General features: G+C 38.7%; 3 protein-coding genes across 10 annotated transcripts in view; 1 reads left to right on the plus strand and 2 right to left on the minus strand.

Annotated features, from left to right (window-relative positions):
• The window catches only part of LOC127046791 (uncharacterized), a 541,802-nt gene that overhangs the window by 455,157 nt on the left and 66,533 nt on the right, over nucleotides 1–20,112 (minus strand). The gene's annotated exons all lie outside the window — the stretch shown is intronic.
• LOC127046786 (uncharacterized) overlaps nucleotides 1–20,112 on the minus strand; it is a 396,910-nt gene that overhangs the window by 291,008 nt on the left and 85,790 nt on the right. The gene's annotated exons all lie outside the window — the stretch shown is intronic.
• RFX3 (regulatory factor X3) overlaps nucleotides 1–20,112 on the plus strand; it is a 253,853-nt gene that overhangs the window by 223,214 nt on the left and 10,527 nt on the right. For all 8 annotated transcript variants that reach the window (XM_050944281.1, XM_050944275.1, XM_050944277.1 and 5 more), the window contains 8 exons: nucleotides 1,622–1,743; nucleotides 3,694–3,806; nucleotides 4,656–4,771; nucleotides 5,268–5,422; nucleotides 14,081–14,178; nucleotides 14,507–14,656; nucleotides 15,658–15,866; nucleotides 17,334–17,487. In XM_050944281.1, the coding sequence (XP_050800238.1) occupies nucleotides 1,622–1,743; nucleotides 3,694–3,806; nucleotides 4,656–4,771; nucleotides 5,268–5,422; nucleotides 14,081–14,178; nucleotides 14,507–14,656; nucleotides 15,658–15,866; nucleotides 17,334–17,487 (1,117 nt within the window). The remainder of the gene's footprint in view (nucleotides 1–1,621; nucleotides 1,744–3,693; nucleotides 3,807–4,655; nucleotides 4,772–5,267; nucleotides 5,423–14,080; nucleotides 14,179–14,506; nucleotides 14,657–15,657; nucleotides 15,867–17,333; nucleotides 17,488–20,112) is intronic.

The following is a 20,112-nucleotide window of genomic DNA, read 5'->3' on the forward strand; positions in this document are numbered from 1 at the left end:
CTGATGAGAGGGAGGTTGTTACATTTGCACATAACAGAATTCATTTTCTTTTTTAAAAAATCCTAGCAAATTACATACCATTCTTTCAATGTAGGGTTTTTTTTTGGTATGATTTCAGAGGTCTGAACATTAGGAAATGCAAAAATTAAGATTGTCCATGCAATGTTAATTCTACCTCGTTGTTTATATACATTATGATATAGGCTTTAATTACAGGATCACATACTATTTTTTTTCAGACTCTGCCTCATTCAATGCACAAGATGGTTGGTGTTCAGAGAATGAATCTAGGGTGTGCAGTGAGTGAGGCTGTTGTTTGTAAGAACCCCTGCTTTATTTATTGCAGACGTTGGAAGGTGTGTGGTGAATGCAAGAAGAGAAAGGATTGTCTCATAGCTAAGGGAGTTAAATGCTATCCTGGAGAACTGGATTCTATCCCAGACTCTGTCATAGAGTTCTTATGTGATGCGGGGCAACTAAGTTAAAGCATACTTTTCACAGATGACCATTAATTGTGTGTTCCTCGTATTCTGAGTGCTCAGTTTTAGACACCTGGAGCATGTTTTCAGAAGAGCTGAGTGCTCACAATTGCGGTTGAATTCACCCAGAGCATTTGAGGCTCAATCTTTCTTGCAGAAAGGTTGTATGGTCTGAAAGAATGAGCTGAGCATAGGGTTGGGCATCAGGAAATTCCTGAGTTTGAATCCTGGCTCTTCCACTGATTTACTGTGGAGCATATCACTTTGTGTTTCTGTTTCTCTATCTGTAAGATGTTTACTCAGCTACTTCATGGGGTGTTCAAATGATTAATTAGTTAAACTCTGCACAGTCTTTTAAATATAAAAATGCTAAGGACTCTGAGAAATCAGGCCTAAGGGGTGTCAGTTTAGGCAGCCGATCATTAAGATACCCAGAATTAGTTGATATTTTTGTATGTACTGTAATTGTAGCCATGTCAGTCCCAGGATATTAATTAAGTTCACAGTATACCTGAAGAAGAGCTTTGTGTAGCTCAAAAACTTGTTTCTTTCACCAGCAGATATCACCTTACTCGATAAAAGATATTACATCACCCAGACTGATATTTTCGCCTTAATCTCCCTGCCTCGGTCTCTGTCTGAGAAAGCCCTCACTACTGGATAGGGTATTGAGAAAATACATTCTTTAATGTATTTTAGGCCCAGATAGTATAGTGATGAGCCATAGAAAAGCTAATGAGGCAAGTATTAATTCCATATTCATTGCAGAGTTTGGATATGGTACAGTAAATAAAGTAAGGGGACCACATATTGAATGAAAAGTATTAAGAGACATATTGAACAACTTCCTTATTCAGTGAACATAGTTCAGCTAGACCAACCAGCTGGCCAGTCAGAACGTAGTTTTAGTGAATCAGTGTCCCCAGCCAGATTTAAATTTGAATTAATTCCTGAGAGGAAGAGAGCAACCACAGAATCTAGTTGAAAAGAACTTTTATATATTGAGATTTTTGTGAGATAGAGAAATCCTGTTGAAGGATTGAGCAACTGAAGTGGGCAGAATCAGACTGTGTAACAGTGGACTTTTGAGGAGTTGAATAAAAGGGATAATTTTGTCTAATTTTGTGTCCAATATTTTTTAGGTACAAGCCTATGCAGAAAGTGGATGGAGTTGCAGATGGTTTCACAGGAAGTGGTCAGCAGACAGGCACATCTGTTGAGCAAACTGTAATTGCCCAAAGTCAACATCATCAACAGTTTTTGGGTATGTGAGGGTACATTATGCTGGTGTACAAATAAAAATAAACATCTGGCATCACCATTACCACAATTCTCTCTATACTTAGGGTGTCCCATTAAAACTGTCATTCATATTGGGGCACCCAGAAGCTAAGTTCCCACTAAGCTGCATGGCTGCCTACTAAGCCCCATGCAGAGGCTCAGGGCTGCAGCGGGGAGAGGCACCTGTCCCCCAGAATGGACCTGTTGTGGCGAGGAGAGGCGCCCCTCTCTCCACCAGCCCCAGCACAGACCTGCTCCGGACTTGCTGCGGCTGGGGGAGAGGCGCTCCGGCCCCAACCCAGCCCCAACACGGACCTGCCATAGCCAGCGGAGAGGTGCCTCTCCCACCCCCCTAGCCCAGGTGCTGCTGCAGGGAGGAGAGATGGGGGAGTCCTCTCTCCCCAATGTATCCCCCAGGCAGCCTGCACCCCAAACCCCTCATCCCCAGCCCCACCTTAGAGCCTGCACCCCCAGCCGGAGCCCTCCTGCCTCTGCACCCCAACCCTCATCCCCAGCCCCACCCTGGAGCCCTCACCCCCCACCCCGTGCCTCAATCCTCTGCCCCAGCACTGAGCCCCCCTCCCACACTCCGAACCCCTCGGCCCCACCCCCACCACATGAATTTTGTCATGTGCACCAATATGGAGGTGATGTGTCACACATCACCTCCATATTGGTGCACATAACAAAATTCATTCCACATATGCGTGGGAAAAATTAGAGGGAACACTGCCCAGAAGTTGTGTACAGAAACTATATGCTCTACATCATGAAGCTTATGCAAGATTTCACATTTCACATACCTAATGTATGTATAGAAGAAAAGTTGTGCAAAATCCATATTTGCACTATACTTGTAAACATATACTGCAACAAATTTACTGTATATATTGTGTGCCAAATTTACAGTCAGACTTAAAACTGATGCCTTAATATTTGTGCTCACACCCATTGTATGCTTCACTCCTGAATGTGTGTGTAAAATGGGGTTACATTCAAGCTTTGCAATTGCAATGTAGCCATTACTAGTTGGAAAAATTGCCATGTATGCTATATTTTTTAATGATATAATCTATACTGTTGTAGACTGAAAGGACCAAAATTTGAAAACTTGTGGTCCAAGGTCTACATACACAAAAATGTGCAATTTGTGCATATATCAGTTCATGAGGCATTTACCATAAGTGAACATATAAATCAGACATACGCACACAGCAGTGGTAATTTAATAACTATTTGCATATATAACCACCTGATTTGAACATGCCATTACATAATTGCACATGTAGTGTTAGGCTCATAAACTGGGATTTTTAAAAGCACTCATCATTGGCCTAACTTGGCTACCATTGACTTCAATGGGAGCCTATGTAGGCCAGTGGTAAGTGTTTTTGAAACTTGCACCCATAACTGATCACACACTTTTTTTTTCTTTTTTATGCAATATACTGAAAGTACACATTAGGTATGCATTAAAGTCCATTAAATTCCAAATGTAAACACTGAATATTCTGACAAATGTGCTACTGAATGTACTAAAACTGTTCAATAGTGCAAAATAAAACCTAGTCAATGTGAATATGCTATAAACTCACATATTGTTCTTTATTCCGTGATTTACTGAAAATATCTTGTAGACTGAATACCGTAGTGCTTGCCTTTGATGTGCAGACATGAAGGATATACATAACTTCATTTTAGCATGTTATGTATCCTACAGTATAATATATCTCCTACTTAAAAAAAGTTTGTTTAAAATTTTGTGTTGATAATTTTTTTATTGCTATTTATAAAAATAAAGAAGTCTTTGTTCTTCAGGTACTATGACCTTTTAAAAATTATTTCTTTGTATCATTTTTAAATGTTTTCCTAATTAAACTATAATTGGCACCATCCACAATAGCTTTCTTCCATTATGTTGTCATGGAAACAGATGCATCTCGAGTACTTCCAGAGTTTGGAGAAGTTGAAATAGCTTCTTTGCCAGATGGTACTACGTTTGAGGATATCAAATCACTGCAGAGTCTTTATAGAGAGCACTGTGAGGTAAGAAGGATGTGTTTCATATACACTGTTTTACCTTTGATTCTTTCACTAGAAGTCAAACACTCTCAATGCAATTTGACAATACAAAACATATTACGGGTAGCCTGAGAGTGTCTAACTTGTCTAAAAAGCAGTTTGTTTATTCAGTTCTAATGGAAATTTTACAATAAGATTTTTCTGGAGTCTCTCATTTTGTAAGAATAGCCAATGTTAATATATTTTATAGAATATTGGAGAATGAAAATTAGTTTCAGGTTTTAAAAAGTTTGTTCTTGAACTTTTTTCAATTAGAGAAATTAGATTTCAGATTTTGCATACAATATTTTGGTTTTGCTGTGGGAGTATAAATCTAATTAAATTAATCATTATTTTTTACATTAAGAAACAAATATTTTTTTCAAGTATTACACAAACAAGTTTCCTGAGATGAGTGCTTTAAGCCACGGTTCATCTGGAATATTTCTGTGGCTATTACAACTATTTCAAATAATGATGTGAAATGGAAAGGATATGAACCTTCAGTGCAGAAGTAGTTGTGTCGAATTTATCTTGTCTCCCTTGATTTTTTAGCGATTTTAAAAGTTTTGCTTATCTGAATTCACCAAATATGTTTGTTTTGGGTAGACTTTCTCTTTTTTGCCTCATATTCACTTATACTTTGATTAGTGTATCTCTCTGCACATTCTGGATATATAATCTGATCATTGGTTAGATTAGAAAAATGCATTTCACCACTATTCCACCTAATTAGGCAAAATATAGCCAGTATATAAATGTTGTCATTACATACCCTGCTAACGAAAATTTAGGTAGAAGACTACCTGCACTTGCTTTATTTTTTTTTTTCAGGCAATATTGGATGTTGTAGTGAATCTTCAGTTTAGCCTGATAGAAAAATTGTGGCAAACTTTCTGGCGCTATTCTCCCTCCGCTCAAGCTGATGGCACTGCTATTAGTGAACCGAGGTCAGTAAATGTCTCTTTTATTGGTTATCATCATCCTTTAATTGCAGATGTCAAATCAAATAGAAATATAATTTTACATACTAACTGGAAACCTAACATGCTATCATTAATTTACCAGGTTAAATTAATGCTGTCTAAAACATTTGTCCATGCTAACTAGTGTTTACCACAAATTACTTTTTTGAAATGATTGTATGTGTATGTCTTACCATTTTGTTTGGTTTGGATGACTATGGTAGAGGTATCTTTCATAACATATTCAATGTTTTTGAGATAAAAGGACCATTCTTATCATACCTCTGCATAAGTTTTGTGCTGTAGCAGAAATTTGAAGGCCATTTTTCAGTCTCATGTGACACAAGGTGCAGCAGTGCTGTTGGGTGTGGTTCAGACATCTGTAATGTTTTATTAAATAAAATATTTTAAAGTCCATTGTTTTTCTATCTTCATGTATATGCATTTTCATTTATTCATTTGATACATTTGTTCACACCAGCAATCTGAGTGAAATAGAAAGTCGACTTCCGAAAGCAAAGCTGATTACTCTGTGCAAAAATGAGACTATTCTGAAATGGATGTGTAACTGTGACCATGTGATGTACCAGGCTTTGGTGGAGATTCTCATTCCTGACGTCCTTAGACCTATTCCTAGTAAGTTGAACACAGATGACGTCTTGTAAGAGTTTGTTTTTTTTGTCTGGTGATCTTACGCCTACAATATCTCCCAGGAAACCTTTGGGAGTGATTTTGAAGGCTACAGGAGTAGCATATGTGGTCACTCCTAGTTTTATAGTGTAGAAAGGTAGTAGTAGGTGTATGTATTGTATTTAAAGAAAAAGGGATTGATGATTTCACCACATGTATAAGAGGATAGAAACAGGCTTCCAGAAGTTTTCAGGATACATTTTCCTAAAAAAATATGCTTTTGTCATTGTATGTTATTTATTTTGTTATACTTTAGTATCAAAAAAGTTGTTCCTTTTACTCTAGTCTATGTGATAGATTCCAACACACTATGGGTCTGAGCCAAAGTCTACTGATATCAGTCTTTCTAGTTACTTCAGTAGGCTTTGGGTTAGGCTTTATATTAACCTTTGAATAGCTAATAAAAAGTATGTATATGCTGTATGCTTTCGTTTCTGGACAACTAAACAATTGTCGTTGATCAGAGGATTACTAAAGTCCGTAGGTTATGAATTTTAATGTTACATTTTACTATTAAAATGGTGTAGTGCCAAGTCAAAGATTTTTAGCCTTATTCATTTTTCCAGGATATCACATTTTTTGTTCTATGTCCGACATGATAGACTCAGTGACTGATTGTAGTATAATACCTTGGCCAGCCAACCGTTATCAAATTGTTTTACTCAGGAGTACAGTTTTCTTTATAAAGCTAAAATTATTGGAATCCATAATTGCTCAGGCAGTGCATTTTATGACTGCTTTTGACAGAAACTAATTCACCTTGATTTCCAGCAAAGTTGAATTCCTTTATAAAGTATGTATTATGTCATGCAAAACGTTATGAATAGATCTTCCATTAATAATAATAATTAATGATACTATACCGATAAAATCCATATAGATTCATATGCACTGTGTTCGCTTCATGAACCAAACAATAGTCATTTCATAGTTAAATTGGATTAATATTTAAAGGAGATGTGCCTCCAGATAGCCTTGTAACTAACAAAGCTATTTTCTGCTAGTGTCAATACAACTGCTACTAATGATATCAGTTACAGACAGGTCAGAAAAAAATTACACCTACACCTTTGTAAGAACATGCTACTGACCTTCACTTATTAATGAAACAGAATGGAACTTCACTATGTAGAGTACAGTACATTACTTGTCGTACAAGAAATTTTAGCTTTGTGAATCTAAAAGTCCAAATGCCAACTGTATACCAAGACAATATTTTCCCTAAGTTTTATAGTTAAAAAGGCAAAGAGTAAGATATTGGTGGATTGCAGTTGTATTTTACCCTTTTATTAATGAAGTAGAAAAGAGAAGAAGAAATGTTGAATGATTATCCTTTTTAAATACAGAGATTAAATAAGCAGCCTTCATCTACACACTTAAACTAATTGGCTTTGACCTATGTTTATGGTAGAGTTTATTTTTCTGTTTAATGCAAATAGGTGGAATCTTATTTTCAAGAGAATTCAGTCCAGCTCAAACAAATGTCAAAAAAAAAAATTTCAATTAAAGTTCACAAATTGAATTGAAGTTTGAATAAAGGAGAAAAGAGCTATTAAAATAGTCCTCCATTCCATCCACACAAAGTAGATTCTGATTTTAAAAAAGTGTTTTCCACAAGTGAAGTTATCCTGGAATATTTTAACGTGTGTGTGCGCACACGCATATATATGTGTATATATATATATGCTTACTGCTTTATGTCCCCGATCCTGCTTTTTTCCCTTGCCTTTCACTTGCTTCCTCTGCATTGACTGGTAGTCCCCAGAGAAGTTTTGTAAATTAGCGTATTAGCTATGATATCTTCCTGCCTACTCTCAATTTACTTCATGAGCTAGATGGAGCAGTGTTAGTTCAGAATTTCAAAAAAATTTTCATTGATGGAGCATATATGTCCAGTGCTGATACGTGCATATGTTTGGGTCCTCTTCATTCCCTTTGTCATTATTGACAAAGGATTTCCATTAGAAATGAAATGCACTAATGGATGAACATACCATTAGTTAGATTTGTATAATTATATATGCTGTATGTGAAATTCCTGTTGTTTGGATGATGCTTGATAGAAATATCTTTTAATCCAAGGACCACCTACTACCAACAAACCTCTTTCTATCTTTTATGATATCCTGGTGGGTTCCCATCCATACCCTCATTTCTTCAAATATCTTTAGAGGATAGATGTTTGATCCACTTTCTTTTTTTCTTTTTTTTTTTTCTTTTTTTTGGGATCTTCAGGAGTAGTTACCTAGCCTGTTTCTCCCATCCTGATCTTTTGCAGGAGTGAAGGCACACAAGTAGGCCCACTTCCCCTAAATTCCCCATCCTCCACCGCTGCCATTCTGCATTAGTGAGAGTTAAAATGCCCCTTGCCCTTTTACTGTGACCCTTTAATTCAACGACTAAAAGGTACCATTCTGTCACAAAGTACATCTAGCTCAAGAAAAAATCCCTAAATTTAATCCAGATTTAGTCCTTTAGCACAGTGCACTCTGGAATGTGTCTCAGTACAGGATATAAAATTGCCAATGCAAAAACAGCAGTAGTGGGAGTAGCAGTAGTTTATTACCTGCTTCAGAGGTTGAGGAAATGTCTTCCACTCACCACAATAAGCTAAATACAGGATTCAGGGAAATTTGAGTTGATGTGGCTGGCCCCATAAGAACAGAGATGTTGAAGCTGACTTGCTAATGGCCCCCTGGAAAAAGCATCATTCAAGAGTAAGAGTGGAAGCTGAGATCAAAAAGGGGTAGTGATTGCCTCAACAGGTACAAGTTCTTCTTTGAGTGCTGGTCCCTATATGGATTCCAAATATGAGTGCGCATGTGCACCATGCGCCAGAGCTGGAAAAGTAGTAGTAGCGTCCGTTGACCTGTATGTGTGTTGTGCATTGTCCGCATGCTCACATCTGAGGTTATCAGAGGATCTGCAGGTCAACATTGCTCCAGTTCCCTCTTATTGCCACATTGCCAGAGTCGGAACCCCCTCTTCCTCAGTGCTTGTAGCCTTGCTAAAAGAACTGCCTGTCCCCGTTGGACTTTTTCTCTCGTTGGGGAGATATTCCCCCTGACCCCCTCGGCTGCTGGGGATTGTGCCCTGGCAAACCAATTTCAAAAGCCATGCTTCATTCCCATACTCCTTCTCTGTGAGTGATGAGCACCAACTGTGCCTTTACTGCCTTGGCGAATCCCATGTCATCACCGGCTGTTCCTTCTGCTGATCATTCCCGCTCCAAAATTGAGAAGCTAAAGAACTTTTCCTCTGTATGTTTCTAATGAAGGAGGCTGTGCGCCTATGTGTGCAGTCTGATTCGAAACTGGCGGATCCACCAGAATGGTATCTGTCACCTCTGGTGAGTACCCTTCTGTCTTGCTCCTGTGCAACAGAGCCATCAGTACTGCCACAGAAGCCCCACCATGAGCATAAGAAGCATGGACATGGGCGTAAGGGCAGCTCCCCAGTAGGGATGGCCCTGAAACACAGCATTGCTTCCCTGGTCAGGCGAAGAGTTGTGCATTGACCTGGCTGCTCCAGCTCCCAAGAAGCCCTGGAAGGAGCATAAGGTAAAGCACCATCCACTCTTGAGGACCTTCCCTTTGATAACCAAATGCTCTTTAGTGACAAGACGGATTAATCCTTCCACACTCTTAATGATTCCCACGCCACTATGCGGTCACTCACCATTTACACCTAGGCCCCGACCTTCAGGCAGCAGAGGTCATCCTTTCACCCTCTCCCACACCTCCTTCTAGTCCTAATTCCAACAACAACAGGCATCATCCCAACATCATCAACGCTTTCAGCAACCGCGTTACTCCGCTTCTGCCCCCTCAACCTTCCCACAACATCAATCAAAACACCCATTTTGACTCCCCCATCAAGATCTCTGAACCTCCTCCTACCCCTCTCATGGTTCCCCATGTCATCTTTGGGAGCCATCTTGCCTGTTTGCCCACAACTGGGGCAAGATCACCACAGACCGCTCGATACTTGACACCATTCATCAGAGTTACTTTACAGAATTCCTCTCATTCCACCCTCGTTGCACACTCCTGGAGATCCCTCCTACTGAGATCTCCTCTGAGAGGAAGCAGGCATCATTCTCCGAAAGGGCACCATGGAGCACATTCCCCTCCATTATTAGGGCTGCAGCTTTAATTCCCTGTATTTCTTTATTCTGAAAAAAACAGGCAGCTGCTGCCACGTTCTGGACCTCCGATTACTCAACAGTTCATACGAAAATTCAAGTTCTGGATGGTCACACTTTCCCTTCTTATCCCTTCCTTCCCTCATGGAAACTGGTTTGCGGCTCTCAATATGAAAATGCATATTTCCACATCAACAGTCATCTGGCTCATTGGAAATTTCTCCATTTTATGGTTGCTCAATCCCATTATCAGTTTTGTATACTCTCCTTCAGCATTGCCACTGGTCCTTATGTATTCGCAAAAGTCTTCGCCAATATTACAGCCCACATGCGACGCTTCGGCCACTCCGTTTCCTTATCTTGATGACTGTTCCTCGTTGTGACATCATGCAACCATCTCCTTTCAGCTATCCAGAGCCTTTGCAGTCTCCTTGCCATCCTGGGCATTTGTATCAACAAGAGAAAGCCAGTCCTCATCGCTACCCAATGGATCATTTTTATTGGGTCATTCCTGGACTCTCTCGTGAGCCAAGCTTTCCTCCCGACAGACCAGTTTTCCATCCTCACCTCTCTCATCACAACATTATGCCCAGACCATGCATCTGTATCCACCAGTGTGTTTCCCTCCTTGGCTACATGGTGGCCTGCACCTCCATAACACCCCATGCCTGCCTTCATAAACGCTGCCTTCAGCTGTGGCTCAGGTTGATCTACAAATCACAGACAGACTGCTTGAACAAGTCTGTCTTGCTCCTCTGGTTTGTCCTAGACTCCTTCATGTGGGGGACCGAACTGTCAAAGGGCTTGGTTGGCACTCTGTTTACACCTCCCACTCCCTGCACCACTCTAACCACAGATGCCTCCCTCACTGGTTGGGGTGCCCACCAGTCTAGTCATATGGCCTAGGGCCTCTGGACACCGAGAGAGGCCAATATGCATACCAACATCCTGGAATTGAGAGTTGCCCATCTTGCCTGTCGGGCATTCCTCCCTCTCATAATATCACATCGCATTTAACTGCTGTCCCACAACATGGCAACAGTTGTGTATATCAACAAGCAAGGCGGTGCCAGGTCACACTTTCTTTGTGCAGAGGCCATCCAGTTCTGGAAAGGGTGCATCAAACACGATGTGATGCTACAAGCCATGTATCTTCTGGATGTCAGCAACTCCCTAGTGAACACGCTCAGCAGGTCTTTCTATGCAAACCATGAGTGGGAACTACCTGATCCCACATGATGCTCTGTCTTCTGCTGGTGGGGCACCCTGTGCTGGGAACTCTTTGTGACTACTGAGAACTGCAAACTCCTCCTCTTCTGCTCCAGTGGGGAATTGGGGCCGGACTTGCAGGGCGAAGCCCTTCTTCTGCCCTAGACCAACAAAGTCTGCTATGCCTTTCCCCTATTCCTGCAAGTCTTGTACAAGATTCAGTGGGATGAAGCGAAGGTCATATTGATAGTCACCTTTTGGCCTTGCCAATGCTGGTTCATGGACCTCCTCCATCTCCCTGCTTCCCCCCTCCCTCCCTCGATCTGCCTCCACACCCACCCAGATCTTCTCTCACAGGTGCAGGGATGACTCTGACACTCCAACACGTGCTTGCTCCACTTCACAGCCTGGTATTTGGATGGGGCTCCCGAGCAGACAGAGCATGCTCCACCCTCGTTCATGACATCCTCACGCACAGCAGGAGACCATCTATCAGAGCCTGCTATCAGGCAAAATGGAAGCATTTCACCACTTGGGCATACCACCACCATTACCCACTTGACTCCATATCCATTCCTATTCTCCTGGGCTACCTCCTCCAACTTAAACTGTAGGCCCTTGCCCACTCCTCCCTCAGAGTCCACCTGGTGACTCTCAGAGCCTTCCTCCCTCCATTAGACAGTTCCTCCATCTTCATTCACCCAACCACTGTTTGCTTCCTCAATGGCTTGCTCAATGCCTTTCAACCTGTACAAAAACCTACCCTGTCTTGGGACCTGAATCTCTCTCTCTCTGCTCTCGCTAAACCACCTTTAGAAGCCCTCACAACCTGTTTTGTTACCCACCCTCTCCACGAAGATGATCTTCTTGGTGCCATCACCTTAGCGATTTTGGTACTCTTATAGAAGATGAGCACTTCTAGTTCTGAGGTTAGCATCAGCTGGCACAACACTAATGAAACAAACAGCACTATTCCCAATGCCATTTTCTGTAAAACCTTTTATTACTGACAGTAGCCCTTCACAGGCTGTAACAAATCAAAAGCAGCTGAGGTCACTTTCATTGTTAACTGCATGCAAGATCACCTTGTCACACTCTAGATTAGTTTTCTTGTGTGATAGCCAAATCAGCACCAAGAATGTCTACAGAAATGCCATTTTAAGGTCTTTTGTAGTTACAAGGCACATGAACAATCACTGCTTCAAAGAATAAGAGATTTTCATTTCCTCTCTAGAATAGGGCTTAAGAAGTAAAGGGCGGCACACATTTAGGTAGCATGCATTTGCTTGATTGAAACGAAGAGGGTACAAAATTTGTTTTGGGTTTACATTGTTTTGGGTTTACGATGACACTCCTCCCTCTGAGGTCTTTAGAAATTCACGGTTATTATATACAATTTTTATGTTAAATAATCTATTTTGTATACATAAAAGAAACTTCCTGCTTTGGAAGTTAGCATGTCTCTTACTATCATCTATTCCTCTTTTTCTTTGCAATAAAAGACAACATTTATTCGATCGAGGTGTTCATTTCCTTTTTAATCACACTTATTTTGAAAGTAGATTAGAGAGACTTTGCTCTGAACGATGAGTATATGAAAGAGATGTTTTACTATATCTGTTGTACAGTGTCCATGAAAAGACTAATTTTCCTTAGATAACTAATATCATTAACTCAGTAGTTAGAGCTCAAGGAACACAGTATTAAAGAAATTCTATAAAACCATTGGTCACATGAATTAATGCACAGGTAATTAATAAGTGTACAGAAATAAATTTGTATAGCACCAAAAGTATGCTAGGTATTTAACAGACCAGAAAAAAGAAGTCTTTTTTTGTCCTTGAAAACTCATGAAAAAGCCTGTTCTCATAAGACTTCCAGCCTAATTTTGTAACATCACGAGGCTCAGACCTTACCAGGTTCACCCATTGCTAATTCCCACTGCATAGCTGAAAACAAAATAATATGCTAGGAAGACAAATAACTTTATCTTTTTTTGGTAGATCTAACTAACTTTGATTCCTTTAAAAAATACACACTTTAACAAAGGGAATCATTAGTTACTTTAGTTGTAAGTGGATATTTCTATAAGAATATGACTTTTCTTTACAACTAATTCTTACTCTACCAGAGAGAGATGATTTTATAAATAGACCCAATCAATACTCGGTTACGGACATTTGCATTGTTTCCTTTTCATCATTCAAAATCTTTTAAAGACAATTGAGTTTCCCCCTTTCAAGGTTTTTTTACACCATTATTACAACTGCGTTACTCATCATGAGTCTTTTGAAACTTATAGTTTTCCTTTCTCCTTTATGTGACACTGTTTTGGTAGATATATATATTACACTTGAGAGAGCAAGTGAGAGGTAACGAAAAGTGAGGTTTTATTTACTGTGGAGGAGTTCCTGTTTTCTTTTCCAAGTGTAGCTCCCTCAGCACATATTTCCCTTCCATCCCCCTTCATGAACTAGAACTTTTTCTCACTTGAGAAATGCAGGTTAGTGTCCATCTCTTCCTTTATAGAAGGGAATATGATGTCACAGGCTCATCGACAGGTCTATAAAATTTCTCTCGAACCACCTCTGTGGACCACTCATCAGTGCTGAGGGAGCTGTACTGGGAAAGGGAAACAGAGGCTTCTCCACGGTAAGAATAACTCCACTTTCTATCAGTTATGTGTATTGTTATATTTTGCTGATTGATGCTGCCTTTTAGCACTGCACTAACGTGTTCTATTCTTTAAAAATGGAATAAGCAGTATGTTGGTGATGGTGCAGCACAATTTGGGCTAACTTGAAGAAATTTGTACTTTTGTAATAATCACAATTTTCAGCAGCCTCTCTGTACCGGAGAAGAAAAAGCACTTAGTTGCACTGGAAGTTTGAAAATTAATGATGTAAAGAGACTCCTGCTTGTTTCAGTAGATACAAAACAGTTGTTACAGTTATTGATGTTCCTCTACATAAATACCTGAAACAGTGCTCACCACTGGTGTTTTGTTGTTTTGGCCATAGACATTTGAAAACTTCTTAGATAAAGAAGTCAGTTCTGCTCGCAAAAGCTGAAAATAAAATAATTTTTGCATATTATATATATGAATGAAGAATTTTGAACCTAGACTGGATAAGCCTCTTAGTATGTAAAAACAGCAGATCTCATCAGTATAGAATATTAAAATATAGAGGACATGAGGGTTTCAGTACAGGCACTTCTTTTTCATTCGGTTTTTATTCTTTAATGTTTAGGTGCCTTGACCCAAGCCATTCGCAATTTTGCAAAAAGCCTTGAAGGTTGGCTTTCCAATGCCATGAACAATATTCCACAGAGAATGATACAAACCAAGGTAAAATTAAGTAACCATTTAGTTTGGAATGAAAGTTGCATTATTCAACAGTGAGCCTGAATGACATTAATGACTATAGTAAAAATAGTAGCATTTTGACAACTACAACAAATGCTGTTATGTTTATGTTTTGTTTGCTGAAATTCTTTTTAAACATATGAGAAAACATTATTTGATCTGTAATTTTAAATGCTGTGATTCACACGTAAGATGGCTCACACAAAATGAATATATAATTAAAATGTAATATAAAAGAATCAGCAAGGGACAGGTTGATCCAAAAATAATGTAAGTACAATATGATTTGAGAAAATGGATTTCTTCATAGGTTGCCGCTGTAAGTGCCTTTGCCCAGACTCTGCGAAGATACACATCTCTTAATCACCTGGCTCAGGCAGCTCGTGCTGTGCTTCAGAACACTTCTCAAATCAACCAGATGCTCAATGACCTCAACCGTGTTGATTTTGCCAATGTCCAGGTAAACTGTAGCTTTACAAAACAGAATTTATCCAGTGTTCTCGTTTGTTTTCCCCATAACTCTGAACATTAGTATTAACTCACAAATTTCCACCCAGAAAATGCAACAGGAACATTTTGCTGAGGTGTATGCTGAGTGCGTCTTTCCAAATCTAACAGTTTACACAACTGTCTCCAGGAAGGAAAGAAATCAGAGCTTTTTCCTCTCGATTTCCTCTGTTCTAACCCAAAGTGTTCTGCTGACTTTCATTTAGTGGAGATGCAAATGAGGAGTCTGCTTGTTTCTAGAACTAATGCCTCCCTCTTGTGATGAGGTCTAAGGCAATAGGTGTGGTCTTCTGGGCATATCTAATAGTAGCTAACTATTCTGCAGTATTTCTCGTGAGGGTATCCTACTCACTTTAAAAACAAACAAACATTTAAAAGTAGTACACTTACCTGCTATGGTCACAATGCGTTCAAATTATTTATTCTATTTAAAATGTTGATTCCAGTGTGTCTGTAAATATACTATAAATCGCATAATTAATTTGGATTAATTTTGTTTGCCTACAGGCAAACAAAACAGCCTTGATCTCACCCACTGCTTACTACTCTCTGCACTAGTACTCCTGCTCACCTAACATGCTGCCACTACACTCCCTACATCCCACCAACTAATGAAATTTTCATTATAAACGTTAGGAAAGACTAGAGTTAAAGACGTTTCATATGAAAATATTTGAGTATTTCTCTCTATTTGTTTCTGTTTTTTTCTATAGTATTCTTAGTTTATATATTTTGTTTAAAGCCCATTTTCATATTTTGTTTATTTTTGTCCACCTTTTTGAAAGAATGAGATTATAGGGGATTTAAAAATAAAAATGGCTTCATTAGTTTGCCTGGAAAGAGTAGTTCATCCTCTTCATTCAGCTGATTGTTTAATCTTTCATAATAATTTTCCTTTTATGCATAAGCTTCACGTATTGATGTTAATTGAAGATATGTTATGTACTGTAATAGGAGCAGGCTTCCTGGGTGTGCCAGTGTGATGACAACATGGTTCAGAGACTAGAAACCGACTTCAAGATGACTCTTCAGCAGCAGAGCACTCTGGAGCAGTGGGCTGCCTGGCTCGATAATGTAATGATGCAAGCATTGAAACCATATGAAGGAAGACCCAGCTTTCCTAAAGCAGCACGGCAATTTCTGCTAAAATGGTCTTTCTACAGGTAGTTCTTAAAATTATTCTAAAATGTTTTCAGTGCATTTCATACTTTGCTGTTGTGTCCACACACACACAGATTTTGATAACATTGAAGAAAAATAAGATCAGAGCATAGAGCGCTCATTATTAAAGATCCCGTAGCATTTTTCAAAAGGGTAGGGTTATGTTAACCTCAAATTCAAGGCCAGAATGCAACTCAGTGGTTGAGGAGCGATTCTTGTGAAGTATTTCAGAAGCATTGTACAAGTGCAAATGAGAGCAAAATTTGGTCCTAAGTTTGTAACATGTTCAGGAAATCTTTGGGATGAAACACTATATAACTACAACTATTTTTTTTAATATTTATTTATTAAAATACCATGTCTTCTATTTTTATTTCATTTCGAAGACAGACTTTTTTAATATGTGGAAGATCATCAAGCTAAAAGTAAATATTCTGTGTTAGCTCTGCTTCTGTTATCAAAGAAGAGCTGGTAAATAAAGTGTTTTCTTCGTGTGTCATGTTTGTATATAAATAATACATGGTTACATTATGTAACTTTTTTCTGTGTGTATAAAGTACATTGACAGAATATTTCTCAATTTTTTAAAGGTGATCAATTATAGTATCTGTTTTATGAGTCTTTAATATTGTGGAGTTTTGTCAAACAAAAACTGCATTTGTACATACAACAGGTACACTTGCTATTATTATAAGTTATTGGCACAACTTACATGACCAGCTTTGAAAATTGTATTAATGAGAAATCTCTACCATTGTGTTGCAGTTTTGGCACGAATGATGGTATAGCTGAAAGGCATATTTTCTTTTGTACTTTCAGATCTTTGTTTAAACTAGAATAATTACGATGTTTTTTATTTAGGATTCAAATAGAAGACTCTTTCTTTCTTGTATTTTAATGCCAGTTTTTCAAAGGGCTGATTTTTGCATGTGCCTAACTGATGTGCATGTAACCTTCAATGTGTGCCCCCAAATTGGGATGATTCTATACCAATGCATTGAAAGGTATGCATGCATAAAGAAATACACTTTTGAAAATCTAGCTTCTAGATTCTAGGAGTATGGGCTCACAGATGATAATTTCAGAGAAAAGGGAAAATTGTTTACCTGTAAAGTGACTTCTCTGAAAATAGTATAATATAAAAATGCAAACTCACCTACTCTATTTAACTTTTGAGAAATATTTGGGATGAGTCTATGCCAAAATAATCCATATTTGCAGAGCAAGGCATGATATATAGATTCTGGACTATTTAGGCAAATAATATTTTCTAATATCTTTCCTGCATTGGTTTCCTTGACATTGCACACCGAAAACCCCATAACTCAGGAGTTTTGTGTCTGTGGATAATGTTAACTGCAGAAGATTCTTCTGTGAGTTAATTCACCATAGGTATAAGGCATGTAATTGTAAATATGGGGTAAGTTTAATATTTATTTTATATATATATCTTTTTCATTTTTAAACAGCTCAATGGTTATTCGAGACTTAACCTTGCGCAGTGCTGCTAGCTTTGGCTCTTTTCATCTGATCCGACTGCTTTATGATGAGTACATGTTTTACTTAGTAGAACACCGTGTTGCTCAGGCAACAGGAGAAACACCTATAGCAGTTATGGGAGAGGTAAGATAATATGCAAGAGACTTGACTGGTTGATTTAGAAGTGAATTTGGAATATACCTTTACAAAGTATCTGTAATGTTTAATTATATGTGGGAAGAGTTTAGTAATATAACTGCTGTAGACATAAGGTTTGGACTGGGTTTGAAATAGATCAACATTTTCAAACTTGAGTGCCCAAAGTTAGGTATCTTAATCCATGTTTAGGCAACTAATAAATTGTCTGATTTGCAGAGTTATTGAGCACTCACAACTCAGTACTCTATAAACATTGCAAAAAAAAGCTGTAGTTGGAAACTCTTCTTTTCAGTGAACTATCTGCAGAAAGTAAGAATTAATTTCCTTAAACATTTGCATAATAAACTGAAAATCTGAAATAAATAATTTGGATTAGATATAAATGTCTCAGATCTCAGTTGTGCAAACACTTACATATGCTTGATTTTACGCACAACTAGTCCTTTTGGCTTCACTGGTACTATACGTGTACATAAATTAAACCCCATACATAAGAGGCTGCTGGATTGGGACCCATGTACTTAGCAGGTGGCTAACCTAACTGAAATGTGGTGGTCTTTATAGCATGGAATCTTCATGTTATGTCTGTTACATTGTTAAGTCAATTCAAAACTTAAGTCGATATCATACAGCATTCTTCCTTCAAGATCTATTTAATATTATTATTAAATATTATCCACAAATGTTTTACTTTAATAGAGGTTGGGGAAGTGCCATATACTGTTAGCTTAATTTGTGGTGTGGCTTAATACAACATAATTCGGCATTACACAATTGAGAAAAATAAATCATTATGTTTCTGAGTAGCCACCTGCTAACCATTCAGATATTTATATTCAATACCGGCTTTTTTTTTAATTGCAGTGTTTCCCCATTATAATGTATGTCAAAATGTAGAGTTGCTATATTTCTGTCTTTTTAATTGAAATAGAATTTGCCAATTGTGAGGTGTTTAGCATGAGAGTTTCAATAATGGTCTGGTATAAATTAAGGACTGACAAACTTCTTTAGCTCAAATAAGAACCAACCCAATACTGTTTTGAGTTTTGGGGGAAAAGCGGTTAACTGTTTTTTTATTTATGCCATTTATATATACATGCACTTCCTGGTTTTGGATGAAATAGCAAAAGGAAGGCTAATTCTTTCTGTATTTTTGACCAGAATGAAGCCAAGTAGTGTTAGAAATATATTATATAAATATATGTTGTTCTGACCTGAAAATTATAGGTCAGATTTTGTTCTACAGTTTCTCATTCAAAAAAGGGATGGAACTGGAGGATTGTTTTCCAGGTGGTGTGGGTGGCTAGTAGGCAACATTGCATTTAGTTAGTTTGCATAAACCAGTTAATTACCAGAATTAGATACACCTGATGTAAACCCCAACTATTTGGCCACACTGGAAGAAAGACAAGGCAATTGATGTGATTTAATTAGACTGCAACCCTATCTCTGTATTTGGGAATATTCAGCAATAAAATTGTACAGTGCAGGTCATCATCATTTGCCACATAATCTCCAACCTGGTCCTGACCATCCCATTGCTGAAATCCAGCCACCCTCCCCTTGCATGAGGTAAAAAGGGCTAGAAAAGGAGAGGGACTCAGCACCCTCCTGTACCAGGTGTAGGAGCCCCCAAATTCCTTTCCTCAGCTCATTTATGGAATGCTTTGCTTCAAATCCTTTCCCAGTCCATTTCATCTGATAACTGTATCCCTTCTGTAACAAGTACCTGCACTGGACATCTGCCACAACGAGGCACAGACAATTTAGGTTATCTGCCTCCCACACATCCCACTCCAGGTTCCCAGATATTTACTGATTCCTTCCTAAATACTGGAATAAAATAATCTGCTCCCCTGTCAGATAGTGTACCTCATCCTTCCCAAATAACTCGAGTACCCAGTAAGATACCTCTGGGGCACCTGGCATTGGCCACTGGTGGAAGACAGGATATTGATGGAGATGCACTTTTGGTCTGACCGAGTATGGACATTCTTATGCTTATATATGTCCTGATGTGCCACCCATCCCCAACCTAGTATAGCTGCTTTCTGCTCTTCCCTGCTCCATCTGTGTAAACTTCCCCCTCTACGGTCCATTGTAGGATGGGGAACCCCTTTCTTCAAGCCAGATGGACAAGGATCCACCACATACAGCTGTGGTGAGCACACTTGCACTGGTTCAATGCATCTACATTAGGTGTGTGCACTAGTGTCACTGCATCAATGATGCAGTGACATGGGTGCAAATTTCTCTACTACAGACAAGGTCTTAAGGGGAAATGTTGTGGAAGCTTTTTGTTTAAATATTGGCAACACATCATAGGCACCAACAATATTTTCTGAACTTTACAATGCAGGAATACCTTACTCAAAGAGCTTGCACTCAAAACAGGCAAGGATCCTGGCAAAGATGTCAGATAATTATTTTAATCAGGATTTTAACTTCAGTTTTTAATTTTTCACCATTTTCATTGCTGGTTTTTTTTTATTTTAGCTTTGATGTTATTTCCTTAATGTAAACCGTGGTAAAGTGATCTTAGTGGGAATGGAAAATGAGCTACTGTACTAAGTGAAAGTCTCTCTGATTTTCTGCACCCTGTCATCCTCA

Source organism: Gopherus flavomarginatus, chromosome 3 (genome assembly GCF_025201925.1).
Source record: "Gopherus flavomarginatus isolate rGopFla2 chromosome 3, rGopFla2.mat.asm, whole genome shotgun sequence".
Lineage (NCBI taxonomy): Eukaryota > Metazoa > Chordata > Testudines > Testudinidae > Gopherus > Gopherus flavomarginatus.